The 26,028-nt window shown below is 37.6% G+C and overlaps 1 protein-coding gene across 1 annotated transcript; it reads right to left on the reverse strand.

Moving 5' to 3' along the window:
• Nucleotides 1–9,593: 9,593 nt before the first annotated feature.
• Nucleotides 9,594–24,879, reverse strand: Vbp1 (VHL binding protein 1). The gene is made up of 6 exons (XM_027432512.2): nt 24,727–24,879; nt 22,083–22,207; nt 19,717–19,783; nt 17,818–17,916; nt 13,246–13,384; nt 9,594–10,624 (listed from the first exon to the last, which is right to left on the reverse strand). The coding sequence occupies exons 1-6, from the start codon at nt 24,814–24,816 to the stop codon at nt 10,554–10,556; spliced, it is 591 nt and encodes a 196-aa protein (XP_027288313.1). The 5' UTR covers nt 24,817–24,879; the 3' UTR covers nt 9,594–10,553.
• Nucleotides 24,880–26,028: the final 1,149 nt, after the last annotated feature.

Consider the following 26,028-nt stretch of genomic DNA (forward strand, 5'->3'; position numbering starts at 1 on the left):
CAACCATAAGATATTAATATCAGTAATTACACACAAAGAAGAAAAGGAGAAACAAACCCAGAAACACAAAATCATGAGAAATAGAAAACATGAACAGAGTGTGGTTACAGCTACTTGGGGACACTGAGCCAGGAGGACCCAAGGAGCCAAGGAGTTCCAAGACAGTCTGTGTCAATATACAGATGGGATAAAGAAGGGAAATAGACAAAGGAGGAGAAAAAGGGAGAAGGGAAACTTCAAGAAGAAGAAAATAAATGGAAAGGGGAAAGAACAACCATCACCTCAAACTCTTTTTGAAAATGTCAAGAAATGGATAGTTATCAATTCATTTTAAAAGGCCAGCATTACCCTTATTTTAAAAAGAAAAATCCAGACAAGACACTGGGAGATAGTTCAGTCAATAGAGTGCTTATTCAACAAGCATGTGCAACTGAATTCAATTCCTAGAACCCACTGTTGTGGAATATTAATTGAAGATATGTTGCATTTGTTTACATTGTGGAATTATTTAATGATACAAAGATGTGTTGTGTTCTTTTATGCTGTATTTGTTTTACTCTGTGAAGCTGTGTTACTTGCCTGTCTACAATACCTGATTGATCTAATAAAGAGCTGAACATCCAACAGCAAGACAGGAGAAAGGATAGATGGGGCTGGTAGGCAGAGACAATAAATAGGAGGAGAAACCTGGGAAGATCAGGGAGCAAGAAAAGAATAAGGAAAAAGGACACCAGGGACCAGCTACCCAGCTACACAGCAAACCATGGAGTAATAAGTAAAGAAAGTTATATAGAACAGAGAAAGATAAAAGCCCAGAGGGAAAAGATAGATGGGATAATTTAAGAAAAGCTGGCTAGAAATAAGCCAAGCTAAGGCCAGGCATTCATAAGAAAGAATAAGCCTCTGTGTGATTTATTTGAGAGTTGGGTGGCAGGCCTCCAAGAGCCAAAGGAGACAAAAAAGCAATCAAGCAAACAAACAAACAAAAACCAACAACAACCCACTTTAAAAATTGAGTGTAATGGTAAATGTTTCTGTCACTAGAGAGACAGAAACGGGAGGATCCCTTGAGGTCACTGGCCTTCCCGTTTAGTCAAATAAGCAATCCTGTCTCAAAAAGTAAGATGGAAAGTAATTAAGGAACCATACTGGACACTGATCTCTGGCCTCTGCATTCATATGCACACAGGTGTTGGAACATACAAAGAAAAAAAGTGCTACACAAGAATAAAATTATAAACCAATAACTGTAAAAATTTACTTTTTAATTACAGAATTGAAGCACTTGGGAGGCTGAGGCAGGAGAACTGCCATGAGTTCAAGGCCAGTCTGGGCTACCTAATAAAATCCTGTCTCAAAAAAGCAAAACCAAACAATAACAGAAAAATTCACTAAAATTGGTACCATTTAGGGGCCGGAGAAACAGCTCAATAGTTAGAGAGCATATACTGTTATTTCAGAGGACTCAAGTTTACATCCTAGCACCCAAACTGGGCAGCTCACAACCATCTGTAATTCCGGCTCTAGAGGGATCCAACACCTCTATCCTCTGGAGATACCTGCACTCATAATACTCACACCCACAAACATAATTTAATTAAAAATATCAAAAGTAATTTAACTTTTAAATCAGTACCATTTCTATATACTAACAATGGATTATCTGAAGAAGAAATCAAGAAAATAATCCTATTTACAATACTTACAAAAAATAAATTATGAATGAATTTAACCAAAGAAAAAATGTAGTCAATCAATAAAAATATACCCTGTATTCAAAGATTAGAAGAATACTGGTAAAATATCTATGCAGGTGGTGGAGGCATATGTCTTGAATCCCAGTACTTGGAAGGCCAGTTCAAGGCCAGCCTGGTCTACAGAGTGAGTTCCAAGATAACCAGGGCTATACAGAGGAACCTTATCTCAAAAAACAAAAGCAAAATCTATATGATCTTGAGAAATCTACAGATTTAAGTTTGATTTCTATTAGAATTCCAATGACACTTTTCACAAAAACAGACAGAAATTCTAAGCTTTGTAAAGAAGTACACACACACACACACACACACACACACACACACACACACACACACAAACTCAAATAGTCTAAGCAATATTAAGCAAAAAGATCTACAAAGATGACACCAACTAACAATCTAAGCAACAGAGGAGAGGCTACCTTAAATGCCCTCCCCTGATAATGAGATTGATGACTGTCTTATATGCTATCGTAGTCTTCATCCAGCAGCTGGTAGAAGTAGAAGCAGACACCCACAACTAATCACTGAACTGAACTGGAATCCAGTTGCAGAGAAGAATGAGTGATGGGCAAAGGGGTCCAGACCAGGCTGGTGAAACCCACAGAAACAGCTGACCTTAACAACGGAGAGCTCTTGGTCCACAGACTGATAGCTGGGATACCAGCATGGGACTGATCCAGACTGCAGGAACGTGGGTTTCAGTGAGGAGACCTCGGAAATCTATGGGAAAACTACTACCTCCTATAGTAGTTCAGAACTTATCCCTAGCATAGGTGTGGACTTTGGGAGTCCAATCCACATACAGGAATACTTCCTAATCCAAGACACACTTGCGGTGGGCCTAGGCCCTATCCCAAAGAATAAGATAGACACTGATGACGCCCCCCATGGAAAGCCTCCCCCTCCCTGGGGAGCAGAAGGGATATGTGATAGGTAGAGTTTTAGTTGGGGATGGGTAGTAGGGGAGGAGGGGAGGAAGTGGGAACTGGGATTGATATGTAAAACAATCTTGTTTCTAATTCAAATAAAAAAAAAGAAAAAAGAAAAAAAGAAGAACACAGTCAGAGGCACTACACTATCTGATTTTAAATCAAATACAAAGACATAGCAAACAAAACAGATTGATACTGAATAAAAATAAACACACAAACCAATTGGACAGAATAGACAATCAATATCTAAAAGATACAAAATCAGTATGCCAAAGGGATACCCACACAATCACCTAAGTGAAAAAACAATCTATGCAATGGGAAAATAGATTCATAAACCATAATAGAAAAATAACAAAAATATATTAGGAAATATAAACTTGACAGTTAAAAATTTTAGTAGGTAAAGTACTGGAAGAGAAATTTCTCAATAGTCACAACAGAACAATAGCCTATGATAAAAATGATAAATATCACTAATCAGAGAAATACGTGTTATTGCCTCACAACTATCAGAGTAGCTAATTTTTTAAAAGATGAAAATATATCATAGGGATATGCAGAGTACCCTGTGCACTCTTATTGGGAAGGTAAATTAGAGAACAGCATGGAAGTTTTTCAAACAACTAAAACTACAATATAATCTAGCAATCTTGCTATTCGGTATATTTCCAAAGGACACAAAAATCAGTATGCCAAAGATATAACTATACTCCCACGTTCCCTGCCACATTAATCACAGGGTGTAGCTCAGCAGAAGAGCATTTGTCTGGCCTGCATTAGTCCCTGAGTCCCAAACAAAACAAAGAGGTGAGCCATGTCTATTAGCCTATGAATAAGAAAAATTTAGTACATATGCACATTAGAAAACTACTTGGTGCCACTACCTGGGTCCATGATAACATCCAGACCTGGGTTGCTACCAAGGACCATGTCTGGATCCATGGTCCTACCACAGTCAGGGTCTGTGTTGAAGGCCTTGGCCATGTTGCCACCAAGGGCTGTGCAGATGCCTGGGGTCAGGTCAGTCACCTGAGTTCATGTTGGTGGCTGAGGGCCATGCTACAATAGGGGCCATGCAGATCTGAGCGGGCTGTGCTGCTACCTGATGCCATGAAGACATGCCGGCCAGAGATGCAGATGAAGGTCGTGTCTGTGTCCATGGCCCTACTGCAATCAGTCTGTGTTGTTGTCCAAGGTTCCTGTTACCATCGAAGGCCATGTGGATGTTTAAGATCTGGGGCCATATTATTGTCCAACAGCCACGCTGCCACTGGAGCCATGACAATCTTAGTGGTCTGCATGGCCACCTGGGGCAATGGTAGCAGACCATTGCTGCTGTTGAGGACCATGGGTAAGACCTTGATCCTATTATAGCTGGGGTCTGTGTTGAAGTCCAAAACCTGTGCTGCCACCAAAGGTTACATGGAAGCCCATTGTTGGGACCGCAAACTATGTATGGCCTTACTGGTGCCCAAGGGCCTTGCCACCAGAGCCATCTTGATCTTAGTGGCCTATGTTTTGACCAGGATGTTGTCCAGGCCCAAGCTGATGCTGAGGGCCATGTTGGGTCTGTGGTCCTGCTGCAACTGGGGTCTGTTTTTAATGTCTGTGGCCCATGTCACCTGGGGGCTGGGGGGACACATAGAAACCATGTGTGACAAAATCAGAGGGCCATTCTGAGCCAGTCTGCCCTTCACTGACCCTGCACTTGACTGGACATGGCAAGAGGGCTGGCCCTGCACTGGGGAAATATGGCCCCACCCCTCATCATGGCTGAGGGAGAACTGATCCTGATGGCAAGAGGGAGCTGGCCCCACTCCTCACTTGAGGAAGACAGCCCCTTTGGCCTGGACTGACCAGCTCAACTACCACCACCCAGGCCCACAGCAGGGCCTGGGGTTGGCCCACCCTAACATCTACCCTATCTAGGACCTGCTGGAGCTCATGAAAGGACTGGTCAGGGTGGCCACAGGATATCTAAGAGTTTTAGTGAGGATCCAGTAAGGACGGTGTACCAAAATTCAGAGGCCTTGAACCAGACCAATGACTCATTGCAATGAACATTTGTTAAGTAAAGTTGATTGGACAAAAGGGGTATACTGAGTGGCTTCCAATGCCACCAAGACAAATGAAGAGGAATTGGAGAGGAAGAGAAGATGGAAAAGCAAAGAGTTTTTTTTGTTTGTTTGCTTTTGTTTTCCTTTCATTTTTCTTTTCGTTTTGTTTTGGTTTGATTTAAAAAAATTTTTTTTGAGGGGCCACTGCATGCATGAGGGGAGGATATGGAGGGACTGGGAGATGAGTAGAATTGGGGTGCATGATGTGAAATTCCCAAACATCCAATAAAGAAATTATGTTAAATTATAAAAGAGTACTAATTGGCCATTAAAAAGGATAAATATAAGTTGTTTGTGGAATATGCATGGAACTAGAAGACATTCTGTTAAGTGAAATAAGACAATCACAGAAAGACAAGGACCACACAATCACTCTCAAATGGAATCTTAAAAGGTCCAACTCATAGAAACAGAGTAAAATGCTGATTACCAGAGGCTGGAGAGTACAGAAAATGAGATGATGTTAAAGGTCACACAATTCTAATTAGGAAGAATAAATTCAAGAGCACCATTTGATAATGTGGTGACAACAGTTAATAATACTGTGTGTACTTGAAAATTGTTGAGAACATTTTAGATGTTATTACCTCAAATAAGAAAGTGGAAGTGTAGGACTAGTGAGATGGCTCAGTGGATAAAGTGCCACACAAGTCTTATGACCTGAGTTCAGAAACCAAGAACCCATGCAGAACCCAAAGCTGGGCAGAGCAACACATATCTAAAATCGCAGTGTGCCCTTACTGGGAGATGGGAGATGGAAACAGGAGAATTTCTGGAAGCTTGGAGATCAGTTAGCCTGGCATAAGCAGTAGTGAACAATAAAAAAGATCGTGTCTCAATGTAGGCAAGGACTGACACCTAAATCTGACCTCTACATGCACACCCACATTCACTCAACAAGAACAGACACATACCAAGAGAATGGAAGTTATTAGTCAGCTTCTTACTACAATAAAATAACCAGAGAGGAGCTGCATTATACAGGTTTTCTCCACTTTTAGAGGCTGAAAGCTCAAATGGTATGATGCAGTCTTAGTAAAGGTCACTTGTTTCACTTTACAATGCAAACAGCAATAGCAGAAGCAACCAAGTGGTTACTTCTCAAACCAATAGCAGAGATAGCTAGGTGGGGCCAGACATACTTCTTTTAGAACAAATCCCTAAGAACCACCTTCAGAGGACATTGTAGGGGAACCTGTAGCCATGCCTGCTTCAAGTTCATCAAAGATCTCCCACTAGGCCTTATTTCACAAAGGTTCCCTGGCACTTTCCAACACTACCATCTTGTAGGACCAAATCTTCAATCACAATAGAAACCCCATGGTAGAAACATTCACATCAAAACTGTGATAGAACACATTAAATACTTTGATTTGATGATTCCACAAAGAATACATTTTTTTTCAATTGGTTTTATTTTGAGATCCAGCTGACCTTAAACTAATGATTCTCTTGCTGAAACTAGAATGACAAGGCATGCACAAAACCTAGATTTTTGTTCACTTGTTTGTAGCTCAGGCTGGACTTGTGCTGAGATTACAAGCAGGTACCACCACAGTTGGAAATAGATAAAAGCTTCACTCTTCATCTCTGAACTACTTCACTGAGAAATAACTGCCTGAATAGGCAGGGTGAAGCACATCTATTATAATTCCAACCTCTTGGGAGGTAGAGGCAGAGGATCAGAAATTCAAAGTCACCCTTAGCTATGTAGTAAGTTTGAAAGCCTGAACTTTGAGACTGTCTAGAAAAAAAAATGTCACAAACAATAGAAAAGGGAGAGGGAAAGGAGGGAGGATTGGGGGAGGAGAGAAGAGAGGAAGGAAGAAAGGGGAAAAAAGGAAGGAGAGAAGATAAGAGGGGAGAGTGAGAGGCAGGTAGTCCATCCCCAATTTAGTCCAGACACGCACCAAAGTACCTTTGAACATAAAAAAAGAAGGAAAATCAAGAGACTGTTATTCATTGACCCTCCTGTTTTTTTTCTACTTTTACTCTCTAGATTTCAGTTGTGATTTAGGGAATCCAAAATTACTCAGGCTAAGATGGGTTTACTTAAGAAACTAAAAATATCTGAAATATGTTACTGTTTGATCACTGTCTACCCCTAGTTATCCTTGTGTCTTAGTCTGATGCAGGCTTAGTAAGATGCTTTATAAAAAAGACTAGGTGCTTTATAAAGAATAGAGGTTTCTTTCGTTTGTCATTATGGATGTTTAAAGGCATGATGTCAACATCTCAGTTCTGTTAAGTAGTCCTTAATTGTATCACAGAATGAGCTCGTTGCATGACAAGAAGTCAGAGTCAAGAGCCAGGCTCATATTTTTATAATGTACTCTTACAAAAAACAATTAGGATTCCACAAGCACTATATTATTCCTGTCTGAGGGCAGTACCTCTAATACATTTCACTGGATGCCCCTCTGAGGTGGTTTGAATGAAAACAACACACACATACCTGCCTCACCACAAAAGGCTTATATTTGAATACTTGCTCAACAATTGGTGGAAATGTTTGGGAAAAATTAGGTGTGACCTTGCTGGAGGAAGTGCAACATTAGGAATGGGCTTTGAGTATTCAAAAGACTCATGCCATTCCCGGTGTACTCTCTGTCTCCTACTTGTACCTGAGATGTAAGTACTCAGCTGGTCTTGTCTCTACCATCATAGACTCTAACCCACTGGAATCATAGGCCCAATTAAATGTTTTAAGTTTCCTTGGTCAGGTGTTTTATTACAGCAATAGAAAAGTAACTAAGATACACTCTTAAAGTACACCACCTCTCATCATTGTCATACAGGATGAAGCACCCATCACATGATCTCAAACCACAGCAACTCAAAAAGCAAATGGAATTATCATATATCCAAAGAACAAAATTATTCAAAATCATGATCAAGGCATAGTATCTTATAAACAATTTGCTGAAAAGTCCTGTATACATCAGGTTCATCCACGTGACTTAACATGACTATAGCAAACCTGTCATCAAACAAGAGTCATAGGGACACAAACAAAAGTATACTCTTTAATTGAACTTCAAAACAATCCACACAAGTTTTTATGTGCAGATGAAACCTTAGGCAATATTCTGTTTAAAGTTCAAAGTAACTCCGTGTAGATACTGTATAAACCAATATAAACAATTTCTAATATATAAACCAATAAAACCATTTCTCTTAGATGCATCTCCAATCTCAAACTAGAACCTTTCTTCTAATAGTTGAATCATTTATCTTTGGATTTAGAAAGAAAAAGATCTTCTAAACATATTCTGGTAAGAAACTCAAGTAGGAAGGGGTTTGGCTGGCAATATGGCTCAGCTGTTAAGAGAATTTAGTTTCTAGCACTCACATTGGATGGCTCACAACTGCCTGTAACTCCAGCTCCACAGGATCTGACTCTCTCTTTTGGTTTGAGAGCATTCAAACACACACACACACACACACACACACACACACACACACACACACACACACACACACACACACTAAAAAGTAATTTAAAAAGAAACAATAGGTTCTGGAGAAGTGACTCGGCAGTTAAGAGATCATACAGCTCCTGCAGAGGACCCAAATTCAGATACCAACACTGACATCAGGACACTTATCTGTAATTCTAGCTTTGGGATGCTGAGGCAGAAAGAATCATGAGTCTGTGGTCAACTTGGGATACACATTGAGTTTCAATCTAGCTTCGGATGCAGTGTGATGCCTAATCATAAAAGGGAGATAGGAAGGGAAGGGTAGAAGGAAAGAAGGAGGTTGGTTGGTTAAGGAATGCAAGTAGAACTTAAGCATCTCTACCTCCACTATTTTTCAATGTTTCTCAAATGTTAACATTCATTTTACAATGGAAAATAGTTAAACTAAAGTTCATACCAAATTTCATAGTCAATCTTCTGCTCACACATTCTCACTCAGTATATTGTGCTATTAAACCTGATATCATGTTGTATCTAGATGGCTATATTATTCTAAAAATGTATATCATTATGAAATGATTTAGTAGAGGTAATATTAAATATTTTTCATTTACTAGGAACTAACAGTGCACATGAAATATTAAACATTTGCTGAATGATTAACATTTGTATCATAATTTATTATCACTAAATGACTTTTCTTCATATTCCTTACATCCAAGGAATTTATATTTAATCTTTTTAGATATTTAAAATAAAATAGGTGCTTACAGAAGAGAAACACCATTTCTATATTAACAGGTATATCCTGTACCAATATACCTACTACAGTGTGGGAAAAATAGTACTTACAAACTTCAAATTCTAAAATTTAAAAAATTTATAAAATAAAACTAAATCAAGAATGTTTGGGAGAAGCTGAGGGAAGGGAAAAACATGATTAAAATATGTTGTCCCAAAAAATTAATAATAAAAAAGATTGGTATATTTCAGATTAAAATGTTATTTGCTTATCTGTATTCCTATCAAGGGAATTTTCTATTGTTTCTACAAATATAAAAGGCTCTTAAAATAAACTAGTTAGGTATAGGTAAATGAACCTCATAAAAATGTGAAGAGACACCTTAACTTTAAATATCATCTGAAATGTCTTTCTCATGTTAAAACATAAGGTTGAATATCCCAAAGTATTAGGATGAATGTGGCGGGTAGAGAAATGAGTACATCATGAGGGCTCTGCCCTTGAACTTCAAATGGACTTACCGGTCTCCAGACCCATACAATATAAATGCTTGTTTTACCTGATTTATGGGTATTTGCCAGAAACCTACACAGAATAATATGAAAAAAATGTCAGGCAACAGTTTGAATACCACTGTTTTAATAACATGAAATTCAAATACAAAACGTGGTACAAGTATACTTTTTACTACATGGAGATAGAATAACATGCATGTGTTTTTACCAGAATCTATATCACCAAGTACTTCTGTCACAGTACCAAAGGCTTTCCAGAGATTTTAACAGTCCTATGCAATTTTAATCACAAATAAAAAAGCTTACAACTCTTTTCAATCACTGCAGATTTATATTTATATTAATATACCTGTTCAAGGTGCTTTGGAGAACTGTTACATAATATAAAATTACCTTAGCTTAAAGTTTTGAATGGGTAGTACTCTCTCACATTGATCAAATCTCCCTTATACTGGCATTGCAAAGACACAGTGCATTTATTTGGGGGTCTATATATGTGAACAGCCCTCAAACTGTGTAGAAAATTAAATAATCACTTTCTGAAAAGGTTAGAGTGTCATAAAAGCTACTGGTTAAGCAGAAATGCATAAAGCCCCATTTACAGAATACAACAGCAACAAAGGATGATAATGTTCTACAAGTACTAAAGAAAAACAAGTTTACAAATATTGAACTGTTGGTCTTTCTTGCCTCTAAAAGGTTTACCACATCACGCAAGAGTAATATCAATCAATAAAGAAAAAATTGTGCAAACTGTGCTGGTACCCAGCATTCAGTAGCCTCCATAGCATTCCTCACAGTTTTCGGCCATTTCAGTTAAGAGTTGTCTTATAACAGATAAAATAAAATGAAAGCAGCATTACTTTGCAGGGAAATATGAAAAAAATACTGTTAATTGCATAAAATATTTGAAAGTAATTTTTGTTTTCATAAAATAAATAAAATGGTGTTTTTAAAGTTTTAATTATTCTTGCTGTGAAAAAAAAACACTCAATCTTTAAGGATAAACACTGGCTTATTTAACATGTTTGGAAACCTGAACCACATTTTTAATTGCCAATGTTAAGCTTTATTCTTGGTAGAATCATCCTTGTTTCTTCTTTTTACGTCCCAATTATAAACCCTGGCCATATCTGAAGGAATTGTCAAAGAAAATGCAAATATGATTCTAAAGACAACAAATGAAATTACCATTTACTCATATAGTGAGACAAAGACACATAAGTCACACAAACAAAAAATACTAGTGGCAACTACTGTTGACAGCCATGCTGCTATACTATCAATTGCTAAGAAAATTCTGGAATCAACTGCTGCAAAAATTAAGACTTCCAATTAATAATTGCTTAGCATATCTAGTCAACTATGGTACTATACTTAATGTGAAAGTGCTAGATACTTTCAACAATTTAAGACATCATCTTGCAATATTGCCCAGGCTGTCCTGAAACTCATGGGCTCAAATCAGACTCCAACCCCAAACTCCCAAATATTTGAAACTGTAGTGTACACAGCACTGGGCTTAACGCATTTTTTCTAGTATTTTCTTATATGTCAAGTTTTAAAAATAATCCCCCATTCACGAAATTTCAAAAATCTGATTCTATATCCCACCACAAGTTCTTTGGGTATAACAGATCCTTTAGTTTACTAAGAATCTACTGTGTGGCTAGGTATTCTACAAAGCCTTGAATAAGCTAGATGAATTTCCTTCCTTCATGGAGTTCAGATTCATTATAACTTATTCTAATGTCTATCATTCTAACTTTTCCAGCTTACATAGTATTATATCAATGATAAATGCCACTTCTCTAAGTTTCTAGGATTCAACTTAATGACTTTCTTTCATTACATCTCATTTTCTCTCACAATTAACAGCTTTTATTTTTCACAAGGTCTAGCTCTCCTAGGTCCTCAGGATTTCAGCTCAATCAAGTATTCACATCACTAGTCAGAAAATGATCCTGGCACCAAGCCTCAAAAAACCTATCTTGCCTTATCTAAGAACTTACCTACTACATGCTACATGTTGGGAGAGACTGCAGCTCTTACACTTGAAAAACTCGGGGTTAAGCTAGGAAAACAAAGTACTATGTGCAAAGTAGGGGGAAAACACTCTGACAGGATTAGAAAATGTTGAGGAATACTCTAATGCTTAAACTGAAATATGAAGGATAAATGAGTATCTCCAAGTAAAAGGGGGAAATCATTCCAGGTAGGAGGAACAGATGAAGGAAAGAACAAAAGGAAACAAAAAAGCCTGGGACATTTTAAGGGTGAGTAAAACAACTAGTTATTTGAAATCTAGAGAATAAACTGTTAATGGAAGAAGTCATAGCATGTGATGACATTGGCTGAGGTAAGATATGAAACTAGTGGGAGACACTTAAGACTGCCAATAAATGTATATATATTATATACAACAGCTAATAGTTGGAATATAATAACCAGAGGACTAAAAGAAAGATTTTTGGTAAATTCATTCTGGAAATGTTGTAAAGAACAGATCTACCATGTGCACATTCTGAAGCACCAAAACTGAGTAACATCATAATACAGAAAGCTTCATGGGGAAAAACTGGCATGACTAAATCACTCTTGGTTGTTAGGAAACAAGAAGTGTGAAGGATGACACCCAGGTGTTTTTCTTGAGTGAGTATGTCAGGAACAGAAAGAAGAGACCCAGCTAGTGTTAGCTGTCACCTTGACACAGTCTAGAGTCATTGATCTGAATGGCCTGTGATATGTATGTCTGTGTGGGACAGTCTTGATTATTAGTTGATGTAAGAAGATCTAGCCCACTGTAGGTAGCACCACTCCATGGGCAGTATAAGAGAGGTAGTTGAGTATGAGTGTTAGAGAGCCAACAATCAGTGATCCTACATGGTTTCTGCTTCAAATTCTTGCTCTGACTTCCCTCAGTGATGAACTATAACCTGGAAGTACATGCCAAATAAATCCTTTCTTCCCCTAAGTTGTTTTTGGTCAGATTATCACAGCAACAGAAAGGAAATGACAACAGAGGAGAAAAGAACTTGTAAACATTCCTTCCCCTTCAAATTTCCCCTATAATGTTGCATTGCATCTCAAAATAGCTTAAGTTTTACCTCCAAAAAAAAAAAAAAAAAAAAAAAAAAAAACAACAACAAAAACCCCAGCATTCTCTAACCTAACTCCAGGACATGTCTATCGTTCCCAAACTTTAAGTTACCTTGATGCTGAACACACAAACTTATTTACAATTGCTAAGAAGTTATCATGGACCTATTTTACATGTAGTTTTAATAGGCAAAGACTTTGGCACCCCTTTTCCCTCCAGTGATTTTCATGACTCATAGGGCTTAGCACACTTACAGAAAATGCAGACTTTTTAAAGTCAGGATCTTACCTTGGAGCCCAAGGTGGCCTCAAATTCATAAAACTCTTGCCTCAGATTCTGAAGTGCTGGGATTACAAACATGGACCACTGTACCTAACTTACAGAGGACTTTTAAATATTTGTGAAATTAAACTATTTGATTATATAGGTATATATATGAAAAAAACTTATTGTCCAGTGTGAACCTGCTGTCCACATCTCTACATTTCAAATTTATTTTTTATCTCTAAGCTTTTTGATTCAAATAAGATAGTCAATATTTTATGCAATCTCCAACTTCACATTTATTTAAGAATAAAGTCATTCTTCCCATGAAAGCAATATAGGAATTTTTAAAAATTTTCTCCTTCTTCCTTTTATTTGTTAAAAGGATACTGACTTCTGTAGTAGTAAACTGATCTCGAAGAAAGTCAAGGTCTTCCTCAAGAGAATCCAGATTCTTTGTGGCAGTTGATAAATTCTTTTCCAACAATGCCTGAGCTTCATCAATATCATATTCAAGCATTACATTAGCCTGAAGATAAAAAGTCATGACAATTACTTAACAATCTCCACATTAGGGCAAGTGTCGGCAAACTGCAGCCCTTGGACCAAACCAGTCCACTGTCTTATACTTTGCTACAGCAGAGGATAAGACAAAGACCATGTAGCCTGAAAAACAGAAAATATTACTGACCCTTTACAGAAAACTTGCTGACCCCTGAGTTACAGGTATGTAGGAAATGAAGTATTAATAAACAAAATCACAACACACACAATGAAATGGGCAAAAGGTAGAACAGTGTGCATTACCATTTCTGTAAAAAATGAAGATGGATATGGTCTTTACCTATGTATGTACAAAATTTTTCTTTTCTTTTTTTGGTTTTTCGAGACAGGATTTCTCTGTGTAGCTTTGGAGCCTATCCTGGCACTTGCTCTGGAGACCAGGATGGCCTCGAACTCACAGAGATCCGCCTGCCTTGCCTCCAGAGTGCTGGGATTAAATGTGTGCGCCACCAACGCCCGGCCCAAAATTTTTCTTGAAGGATACCAAGAAATAGACTGTTGATTACTTTAAAGGCAGGTACACTGTGCTAATGAGAAATAGGCTTTTCACACGATGTCTTTGCTATAGACTTAATGTTTGTCTCCCAGAATGGAAAGTACCAAATTCATATAATAGTGAAGTTTAGAGATGGGGTCTTTGGAAAGCAATCAGATTTAAATGACATCATGTGGGAGGAACCATAAACAGTATGTATGCCTTACTCTTTTACAACATGATCTCTTCTACATTATGATACAACCCATGGCCCTTACCAGATGCTGGCACCAACCTCTTGGACTTACCGGTTTCCAGATGCATCAAATAGACCTAATTATTTATAAACTACCCAGTCTGTGATAACTGAATTATAGCAAGAGAAAATGACTAAGATAGTGAAGGCAAGGAATTATAATCAGTTCACCAAACCAAAGATGAATGATAAATAGGGGTTTACTGGGGATGAACTTACACAGATAACAGTAACTGTCGCAGCATTCCTGCTCCAAGGATGCAGACCCTGCCTCCCCATGCTCTCCACAACCCAACAACCCAAGGGGCTTCCATCCCCTGGCTCCTCAACCTTAACCGGGTCATGTCCAGACCTGTAACCACGCCCAAAAGGTGTGGCCATTGTTACAGGTTCACAGGCAAGATACCACTTTTGTACCTTTTAAATTACATGTAATTATGTTTCTGTCAAACAAGTATTAAAGCCTAGAGACTCATGGCTATAATCCTGGAATGCAGGAGACTGAGGAAGGAGGATTCCAAGTTCAAGGCCAGCCTGTGCTATATGGGAAGCAGAAGCAGGCAGATCTCTGTGAGTTTGAGGCCAGTCTCATCTACAAAGTGAGTTCCAGGACAGCCAGGGCTGTTACACAGAGAAACCCTGCCTCAAAAAACAAAACAAAAACAAACAAACAAACAAACATAAAAAGTTTGTCTCAGGAAACAAAAACAGAAAAACTCACACCTAATACAGTACTCAGGAGGCAGAGGCAAAAAGGGTCAGGAGTTCATGATCATCCTCAGGTACATAGTTTGGTGCAAGTCTGGGATATATACAAAACACAAAAACAAAGAAGGCCAGCACTTGAGAAACTGAGGCAGGTAGAGTGGGAGGTCAAGGTCATCCTGGGCCACATAGGAAGACCTTGTTTCAAAAAAAAAACAACCAAACAAACAACAACAAAAAAAATAGGACTAGGGGTGTAGTTCATTGGGAGAACACATGCCTAGCTATGTGTTCTGTGAGAAGATGGGTAACTATAATGGTATTTATTGAACCTCAAATAACTATAAAACAGTAATTAAAACAAACAACAAAACCCACAAAACTAACATAAATAGCCGGACGTAGTGGTTCATACCTTTAATATCATCATCTTGGAGGAAGAGGCAGGAGGATTTCTGTGAATTTGAGGTCAGTCTGGTCTATATAGCAACTTCTAGAAAAACAGGACTACAAAGAAAGACCCTTTATCTAAAAAAGCAAAGAAGCAAGCAAGCAAGCAAACATTTAAAGCCAGGACACAGACATAACTCAAGAACACTGAAAATATATGTTGGCACAAAAACTTATTTACAGTAGCCAAAAAGGATAGATATACCAAATATCTATTAGTTTATAATGAATAGACAAGATGTGGTTTATACAGACAATAGGGTATTTGGGGCTATAAAGGAATGAAGCTGATACACAGAGAAAGGAAGTAAATTACTAGTTGCTACTGCTTCTCAGCTATCTGGTAAAGGTCAAGTACAGTGAATGCCAGAGGAAAGGAAGTAGCAAAAGGAATATAGAATAAATAGGTTTCTTTATGGAGCAAAAAAAATATTCTGAAGATAAAATGAGGTGATAGTTGCACAACTATGAACACACTATAAACTATGAAACTGTTTACTTTTAAATAGTAAATACTATCTTAAGTGTTAAAAAGAGAGACTGTATCTTCAAAGAAATGATTTGGGACCCTTACACATAGCAACAATGTGGTACACAGCAGATATGGGAACTCTAAATAATATTAATATCAGTAAGCTAAGTGGAAGACAGTAGTTTTTAGTCAGACACAAAGGAAAAATATAGCAGGCTATCTCTTTACATGTAGATGCTTTTAAAAAATGAATGTATAGTGATTATCAAAGACTGGGAGGAATTTGGTAATAGGTACCGAAGTATAGTGTTCTAAAGAACAGTTCTGTTAACTACAATTTATAATACTCTACTATTTCTATATATTTTGAGGAGGGGTGTTGAGACAGAGTCTTACCCTGTAACCCAGGCTAACCTTGAACTTGAAGCAATCAGCCTACAAAAATGCTGGGATGATACATATCGCCATAAAACCTAACCCTTATTATATAGTTGATAAAATACTAGAAAACAGGAGCTTAAAAACTCCAAATGCAAAGTAGTAAAAAGATGGAAATGTTAAATTGCCCTTAGTAGATTAGTACACGTTGTATATACATACTGAATTAGCACACTGCATCCTATAACTATGTATGGTCAATATTACAATTAAAGTGTTGGTATAAATCAGACATACAGCAACTGCCTAGCAGGCATAAGTCCTAGAGTTCAACCCTAGTAAAACTATCTAAGCATGTCTCTTTTGAGAAGTTGTGAACCATGTATTGGGGTTACTGTCCTTTTCATAAGCATCTTCTCTCTCCAGACACTCTCACTTAGATTTGAAGCATCTCTTATACTTCATAAACTTTGCTTCATGCTGACTTATCCCTATGCAGCATAGTCAAAGATCCACTTTTACCTAGTAGCAGTCCCTAAAGGAGAAGAAAGATCCTCCAGACACTAGAAGCAGAGCTACAATGTATCTCCACACCACCACTGACACTAGGACTGAAGGGTGTTTACTGAGGAATGTAGAATGTTATATCGGAATTATCTCACACTGGAATGTGAATAACAGTTGTATACTCACCTCTTCTCAACTGCACATTACAGGACATCACATCAGGGATGATTGGAGCATTATATCATAGAAATCAACAAATGTTATAAATAATAGCCTTTCCTCCCTAACTGTTCACCACTTTGTCCCTAAATTGATTCAATTGCCAGCATACCACTGATATAAATATACTTTGAAAATAGAAAAAAAATAAATTTGATTTCATTAAAACTACTGGTAATTCCCCAGAGACTCTGCTTCTTAGTGCAGGCCTAGGGTCTCCCTAGTTCCTTGTCTCCACCCCTTTTGGCTTTTCCTTCTAGCCCACCCCCATTTCTTTGTGAGACCCACTGACTACTGACTCCCAAGAGTTGGGATCATAAACACACATTTTGCCTTTTGTACATGAGTTCTGGGTATTTAACTCAGGTTTTCACGCTTGTAAAACAAGTACTTTACCAAATGAGTCATACCCCCTCTCCATTCTCTCTTCCTTATGCTGCATTTTGAAAAGACAAAACATTAACTGTAACCTCAGTAGTTGGTAAGCAAAGGCAGGAGGATTATGAGTTGAAGAACAATCTGGGATACATATGAGATCTTGTCTTTTAAAAAAAAGGGTTGAGGAATATGGATCCATGGTAGAGTGCTTTCCTAGCATACTCAAAGCCCCGAGTTCACCCCTCACCACACACACACACACACACACACACACACACACACACACACACACACACAAAGCTAGAAGACTAGGTTTGGTCAATTTTGTCTTGACTGGGAAAAAATTTAAATGTGTGCAGCCTTTTAAAGATACTCCTAATTTTAGAGACACTCTTAATTCCAGTCAGTTTCTAATAAGGACTATTTGAACTCTACACCTTCATTCTTTCTAAAATCAAAGAGATGGAAAGACGTTATATATTATGAAAAAAATAGTTTTGCTGGTAAAAAAAACATTGTTTTACAAATACAGTGGCTGTGGCTATAATATTTACTTACCCCCAACCACAGGCACACTTTATCAGTAGGCGGAACCGAAGCTTTGCAGTACAGGTTATCTGCCAGTAAGAATCTGGTCTCCATTGAATTGGTAGACTCCTTTTAAAAAAATGACAGTACCACAAACAAACCAGGTTGATATCAAGGTTATAAAGGAGGGATCCCAAGACATTTAAAACAGTACCATCATGAAGACTTACTTAGTTGTAAAAAAAAAAAATGGAATGACTATTATATAACGAATGGCTAAAACGACTTTGCATAGACTCTGATTCAGTTACTTACTAGCTGTGTGAATTTGGCATGTCACTATCTATGTCTCAAGTTCCTTATCCATAAAATAAGGACAATAGTCCCTGCAGCTATGAAGGTTTTGATAAGCCTCCAAGAAACACATCTTAGTTTTAAAGTTAAGAAAGGCCTTAGAGTAAAATGGTGAACAAAAGTACTCCTATCAAATGGGACCAGGAAACAAGCAGATGTCACTATCCTAATATCTGACAAAATAGACTTCAAACAAAAATTAATCAGGACACATAACTCTAATCAAGGGAACAGTTAACCAAGAAGATATTACTATCCTAAACATATGTGCACCAAACTCTGGGGTGTCCAATTTCATTTTTAAAATATCTACTACTGGACTTAAAAGATACAAATTAACATCAATTCATTAATAGTAGGTGATTTCAATACCCTACTTTCTCCAATAGACAGGTCATATGAACCAAAAAAAACACCCAAAAAAACCAAAAAAACAGAGAAACATCAGAAGTAATTGATGTCATACATCAAACAGTCCTAACAGATAATTTACAGAATATTCTACCCAAAGACCAAAGAATATATACTCTACTCAGCAGCATACGGAAGCTTTTCTCAAATAGACCACATCTCTGAGACACATTGAAAGCAGTCCCATGAGGAACATTTACAGTTCTAAGTGTCTACATTAAAAAAAAATCAGAAAGAACACAAGTAAATGGCTTAATGATGCAACTCAAAAAGTTGTAAAAAGAACAAACCAAATCCAAACCCAGTTAACATAAAAACAATAAAAACCACAGCAGAAATTGACTAAATAGAAACAAAGAAAACATATAAAGAATCAACAAATCTAAGATCTGGTTCTTTGAGAAGATAAACGTAACTCAGATATCCTTGCTCCAACTAACTGAAAGAAAGAAGAATCCAAAATAACAGAATCAGAAATGAACAGGGAAACATTACAAGAGACACCAAAGAAATGTAGAATATTATAAGGGACTATTTTAACCTGTACTCCATTAATCTGGAAAACCTAAAAGAAATGGATGAATAGATTCAAACCACCAAAATTAAACCAAGAAGCCAAATACCTAAACATATCCCCATGAAATGAAGGGATGAAATAAAAAGCCTTCCAACTAAAAGGAAGTCTAGCACCAGATGGATTCACAAAAGACTTATATGAGACATTCAAAGCAAGGTCTACAGCCAATCCTTCTTAAACTATTCAAAACAAAACAAAACAGAAACAGAAGGATCATTCCAAAGTCCTTCTTTGAAGCCAGTATTCCAGTATCACACCCATAAAAACAAATAATGAAATAAAAACACTCTTAAATTATGCTACCTCAGAATAAGACATTTAAAAAATATCCAACATTGTTTCTAATTAAAATTTTACACAAAGTAATTTAAGTGAGGACCTTAGAATTAACCTTGATTTTAGGGGAAGGCCACAAAGCCATCTTTTTTTACATAAGTATACTAATTTTTAATGTTACTGTATATGCTCAAGAAGGTAGGGTGAATCCTACTGAACAAAAGAAGTACCAGTAATCAAGGAGTCAAGGAAATCAGGTCTCTATCAAAGAATTCTGATTCGCTTATACTTGCAAACAAAAATAGACTTACCTTTTTCTTCTGCATGTATTTTAGAATTTCCAAAGTCTGTTTAATTTCAGGAATCTGGCCTTTCAGCCTGTGAGAAGAGATTAAAAGGTAACTATAATATTTTACAGGCAAAAATAAACATCAGGACCATCTTATTAGCTTTGCAATTTTCAACTGATATGTTCTTAAAGACTATTTACAAATATAAAAGTCAACATATTTCATAAATTTTATTTAAATTTTAGGTATAAGAGAAAATATTTATGATAAATATTATAAAACAAAATATATTTAATAAACCATATAAAGAATATTAAGAATATAAACATTTGTTTAAAATATTTAAAGGACTAAAGAGATTACTCAGTGGTTTAGAACACTGTTCTTTCAGAGGACCCAAATTGAATTAATTCCCAGCACCCATGTGGTGGCCCATAACCATCCATATCCCAGTTGCAGATCTGATGTCAGTTCTGACCTCCACAACCACCAGGGATGCACATGGTGCACAGACATACAGGAAGGCAAAACACTCATATTCATAAAATATTTTTAAATTAAAAAGTAAGATAAGATGTAATACTATGGATATACACAATACATAGTGTAAAAAGCCTTACTTCATGTCTAACTCCCTTTGGTTAACATTTCTAGAACAGGCCACATTCTGTACAAGTAATTCACAGGCTCTGCATTTGATTATAAACTTTCATTTAAAAGATTGATTTTATAACTAACTTTTAAAACACATATCCAAATACATTAAATCCCAAATCTGAAAACATCAACCATCTATGTAGTACAATATGAGGCTGTTTCAAGTATATATACTCAGCACAAGTACATTAAAATTAGCTAAGTATCAGTCAAATCACAGTGATGTCTTCTCAGTGTATGCATTTGCAAAACTGTTTTAAAAAGGTAAAAAATCACCTAGATGCCCTCTGAATTACCCAGTGTGAATTATTACCTAACCTTCATAGATAAAAGGTAGAAAAGGGTATGGACATGCATATAATCTCCAGAGGTAGAGAAAGGGTTAAGCTGTGAAGCTGAAACATATAAATACAAATATGAAATGCAAATTAAAACTACAGAGATTCCGTCTTACCAGACTCAGAATAGCCATCATCAAAAACACCAGGCTGTATCTGGTGGTGCAGGCCTGTCATCTCAGCTACCTCTAAGGCAGAAACACTGAGATTGTAAGTTCAAGACCTACCTAGGCAACTTATGAATTTATTTCAAAATAAAAAATAAAGTTTAGCAATGTAACTGAAGGGTAGAGCACCTGCCTAGTACATGAGGCCTTAGGTTTCAATTACCCAGTATGGCAGGAAAAATAAAGCCAGGCCTTAAGGTACACACCTGTAACTCCAACACTAGGGAGGTGAAGGCAGAACGATGAGGACCTTTAAGGTTATCCTTTGCTAAGTAGCAAATTCAAGACCAGCCTATGCTATATGAGACTCTGTCTCAAAAATAATTAATTAGCAATACTGGCAAGGATATACAGAAAAAAGGTACTTATATACTGCTAATAAGAATATAAATTGTAATACCTTTCATATAAAACAATATGAATGTTCCTCAGAAACATAAAAATGAGGTCAGAGAAATGGTTCATCAGGTAAAAGCTCTTGCTGGTGAATAAGCCTAACAATCTGAGTTCAGTCCCTAAAACTCACAGAAAAACAGGACGCAGTGACTGGTGTCTGTAATCTCAGCATGGCAAAATGAGAAGTTCCCAGGAGACAGGAGAACTGCCCAGAAGCTCACACATCAGCTAGCCTGGAGCATATAAAGTGGCAGAAATAGTAGAAGAGAACTGATTCTAGAAAGTTGGTCCTCTGACTTCCACACATGCACTATGGCACCTATGCTTGAGCAATGGCATGTATGAACCTGAACACATACAAGTGCACACCCATAATTGAAAGAAACTAAAAATGGAAATACTACCTGATACAGCTATATTATTTCTCAGTACATACTGAAAAGGAAATAAAGTAGTCATGCAAAAGTTGTATGCATACTAATATTCACTATGGCACTATTCACAATAACCAAAAACAACAGATGAATGGATAAACAGATATGTATGCATGGCATATGCATTTATGTGGAAATGGAACATTACACAGCAATTAGTAAGAATGAAAATATGTCATTTGCAACATCATTAACAAAACTATATAGGTCATCATGTTAAGCAAAATATACCAGACTAAAGTAAAAGTAAAAGGTGGCTGGCATCAGGGAAGGCGTATATGATCTAAGCATAATATTTGCATGTACAGATATATCAGAATAAAATTCATTAGCTCGTACAACTTGATTAATTAATAATTATAATAGTTTTTAAATGTAGAAATTGTTTTGATTACCTCCTTTTTTTTTGAGCAAGGTTGAGTTCCATAAACTTATACTTCTGATATTGTTCATCCAGCTTCTTTAACACTGTATCTGCAGTCTCATTCCCAGGCTGCTTCATGAAAGAATCTACATCTTCCTTTAATATGAAAAATAATATATTATAAAATCTTAAATTCATATCACAAATCTGATTTTCACTTTGTTTATAAAATGAAAAAGAAGTTTTGTTCTTTTTCTTCAAAGGTTTGTTTTACTATTCTGAAAATTTTTTCATAAAATATATTCTGAATAGTTTCAACTCCCCTAATTCCATACCCTTTCTCTCTCTTTTTAAGAACCAGGCAAATAATCCAAAAAAAGCATAATTTTAAAAACAAAGGAAATAATACAAGGCCCGCACAAAAAAAAATCCATAAAAAAGCAAAAAAAATCTGAAATAACATCAAAACAAAAGGTTAGTAAGAAAAAAAGATGCTCAAACAAAGCAGTATGAGACAAGTTAAAAAACCACCGAATTCATTTTGTTTTGGCCATCTACTGCTGGGCATGGAGTCTACTCTTAAGTGTGTCTAATATACCCAGTGAGACTCCATTGGTAAGAACTAATTTTTCCAAAGGCTTGCTTTTAATTAAAAATATAATTATAAAAAGTTAAAGACAGATGCAGCTGGAGCTATATGGTATACCACTTGACTACCAGACATGAGCCCTAGGTTAATCCCAGTACTGCCAGAAGAAAAGTTATAGCTAAATTAGACATGATGGTACAAGCCTATAATCCCAAAACTCAGAAAGTAGAAGCAGAAAGATTCTAAATTCAAGGCCAGCCTCAGACATACAACAAATCTGGGTTAGCCTGGGCTACATAATGCCTGTCTAAAAAAAAAAAGACAAAAATAAGTTAAAGACCATTTGGGGCAGTTCATATATTATGCAACTAATTTATTCTTCTATTTTTAATTCTGACTGACATATAGGTTGAGTATGACCTTGCCTATTTTACACATTTCTCCTGTAGCCCTGGTAGTAAATACGAAAATTACTAGCAATAAAACACACTACCTATTCATGTGCCCTAGTCACTAAAGAATTGAGCAAACTGTGTGCCAAATTTATTAATTTTTCTTACTGCTTTAACAATTGAATATGTTTTCTTTTTCATAACTCCGTAAACATTGTCATTCCTATAGACTCAAGGCTAAGCAGCAAGTGGGAAACCAGAGCAAGATCAAATACTCTAATGTAGAATTTCATGTTGTTACAATATTATGCCATTACCATTAGTTTTGGAACATCAAAAAATATGTATAGATCAGGATGCTTATTACATCTTATTGGTATATTTAACCAAAAAATTTTAGAATCAGTGTCACCATGTCTGTCTTTGTAATCTCAACATACACACACACACACACACACACACACACACACACACACACACACACACACACACACAATTTTATGTATAAGGCATTGAGCATGACCAAAGAGGTTCTGAAGCCCTCCTTTCTGCTCAAATGAAAATTCTGCAAATAAAACCTCATTTATATCCTGTATGAACTGGGACAAATTATTCAAGGACTCTGTTGCTTGGTTTCTCACCTACATCTACAAAATAGGAAAAACAGCAACCCCCTCTTAAGTTTTGCAAAATCTCTTAAGAAAATTTCTGAACCTCAGAAAATATTTCATATGAAGACCACTTGAAAGGTATTTCCAAAAGCACAGCACACTGAGAACACACAAAAATTATTCCACCAGCAAATTAAAGTATACAATATAAAATGCGATATAAGTAAAAGAAATTGGTCTTTTGAAGAATGTTAGACACAGGACAGAATATATATACTTTTGGGATAACCCAAAAGGCCAAGGAACATTCCACTAAGATTTTATAGTAGTGATTCAGCAGAAATCATCGAGATAATATATACAATTTCTACCTTCTCTTTGAATTTGGGTTGGTCTCCCTGTTAAGTGAAACTTTCCAATTGCATTCCCCACAACTCTCATAACTGCAAACAATTTGTTGTCTACCTAAACTGCTTAAATGGTGTAACTAAAACCAAATATAAAATGGTTTCAGACACCTAATGGCAGCCGGTTATCCACTGCATATGGCCTCGATTCCTAAAAGCAAGACACACAAGGGCTTCACAATCGTGCTAATATCTACTTTCTCGGCAGTCTGGTTCCATTCCCAAGGAAAGGAACCGCGACCCTGCTCAAACTGACTAGGTGCCACTCGGCTGTTCTGCCTACTCACTTTTAAGTGTCCACCCATCTATGTCTTCAGCATCATAGCTGTCTTGTGCTCCTGAATAACCCGCTTTTTTTTTTTTCTAAGGCAAAAGGAGATGACAACTGGCAACAATTGAACAGTTCCAAAGGACGCCCGCCTAGCATCCGGGTCCTGCTTCCCCAGTCCTTCTCCTCGCTCCCACTTCTGGGCTATGGTAGGGTTACCGCTCTTCGAAGCCATTCCCGGCAGGGTCTGAAAACCCAAGTTGTGGGTTGAGGCAACAGGCCGGGCATTCCCTCCCGGGGCCTTTTAGCTCAGCTCCCCGCAACAACCCAGGCCCCGCAACAACCCAGGGGTGACTGGAAAGCAATCTTCAGTCTGAGGCCAAGACACCAAGGAACAGAGTCTCTTACCACAAACACCGCTTCAGGAATCCCTAGATGGATCCGGCGCCCGTTTCCAGCAGCAGAATCTAAGCCACATCCGTCCTGAGCCGCGGCCATCTTAAGAAAGCCCGAACGCAAATAACTGCCTTCTGAGGCATCTGCCGTTGGCGTCAGTGATTGGATCGTTTGTACCTGCAAGCCCGCCTCTCTTCCTATGAGTCTGCGTATTCATTGGTGCTTACGTCTAGGTGGTGATTGGCTATATGCGTGTGAGTGACATGTTTAGAAGCGTTGTGGCGAAGAAGTGGGAGTTGCTGGGGGACCAATTCCGACTCCAAGGAAAAAGAATGTCGGAAATTTAGGGAAACGCCAAGGCTAAAGCCCTAGTAATCCAGACCATACCAGATCGCGCCCCACATGCACCTCAGTACACAGTCATCAGAGTGGCTTCCGGGCGATCCCAATTTCCTCTCACAGACTGATGGACCTGATTCTGACTATATCCCCTGGACTCATAATAAATACCCCATCTTTTGCACCAATCTTCCTCAAAAGCCACCTTCATTGAGAATCTCATCGCCCTCTGGTTCAAAAGCTTTCAAATGTTTATAATTTACATGCAAAATCCCTAGAGCTGTGACTAATTTCGTAGGTCCAAGGAGTTCCACAGCGAGGTCCTCCACAACAAACCTTTAAATGCAAATAAATGTATTGATAAACCGGGTGTGGTGGCATAAGCACTGCTCTAGACCCTATTTGCAAATAAAAACAAACATAACATATAGAACCAAGTAATTATAACTTGGTACCTTTTTTTAAAGGTGTGTGTGTGGTCTCTCTCTCTCTCTCTCTCCCTCCCTCCCTCCCTCCCTCCCTCCTCCCTCCCTCCCCTCCCCTCCCTCCCTCCCTCCCTCTCTCTCTCTCTCTCTCTCTCTCTCTCTCTCTCTCTCTCTCTGTGTGTGTGTGTGTGTGTGTGTGTGAGTAAAAGCTCTAGACATCTTTAGGGAAAGGGGACAATTATTTGAGCTGCTGTGAAAAAAGGAAACAAGACTGGAGAACTTCCTAACAGTGGAATTGCTGGATCTTGTGGTACAATCCACACCACCAGAGAATCTAGATAATAAGGAGGACTCTAAGAGAGAAATACATGATCCCCCGGAGAAGGGGAAAGGGACAAGATCTCCTGAGCAAATTGGGGCATTCGGGGAGGGGAGAGGGAGCTAGGAGAATGAGAAGGGGAGAAGAGGAGGGGAGAGGAGGACATAGGGAGCAGGAAGGTTGTGTAGGGGGAAGAATAGAGGAGAGCAAAATAAGAGATACCATCAGAGA

Source organism: Cricetulus griseus, chromosome X, assembly GCF_003668045.3.
Source record: "Cricetulus griseus strain 17A/GY chromosome X, alternate assembly CriGri-PICRH-1.0, whole genome shotgun sequence".
In the NCBI taxonomy this organism is placed as follows: domain Eukaryota; kingdom Metazoa; phylum Chordata; class Mammalia; order Rodentia; family Cricetidae; genus Cricetulus; species Cricetulus griseus.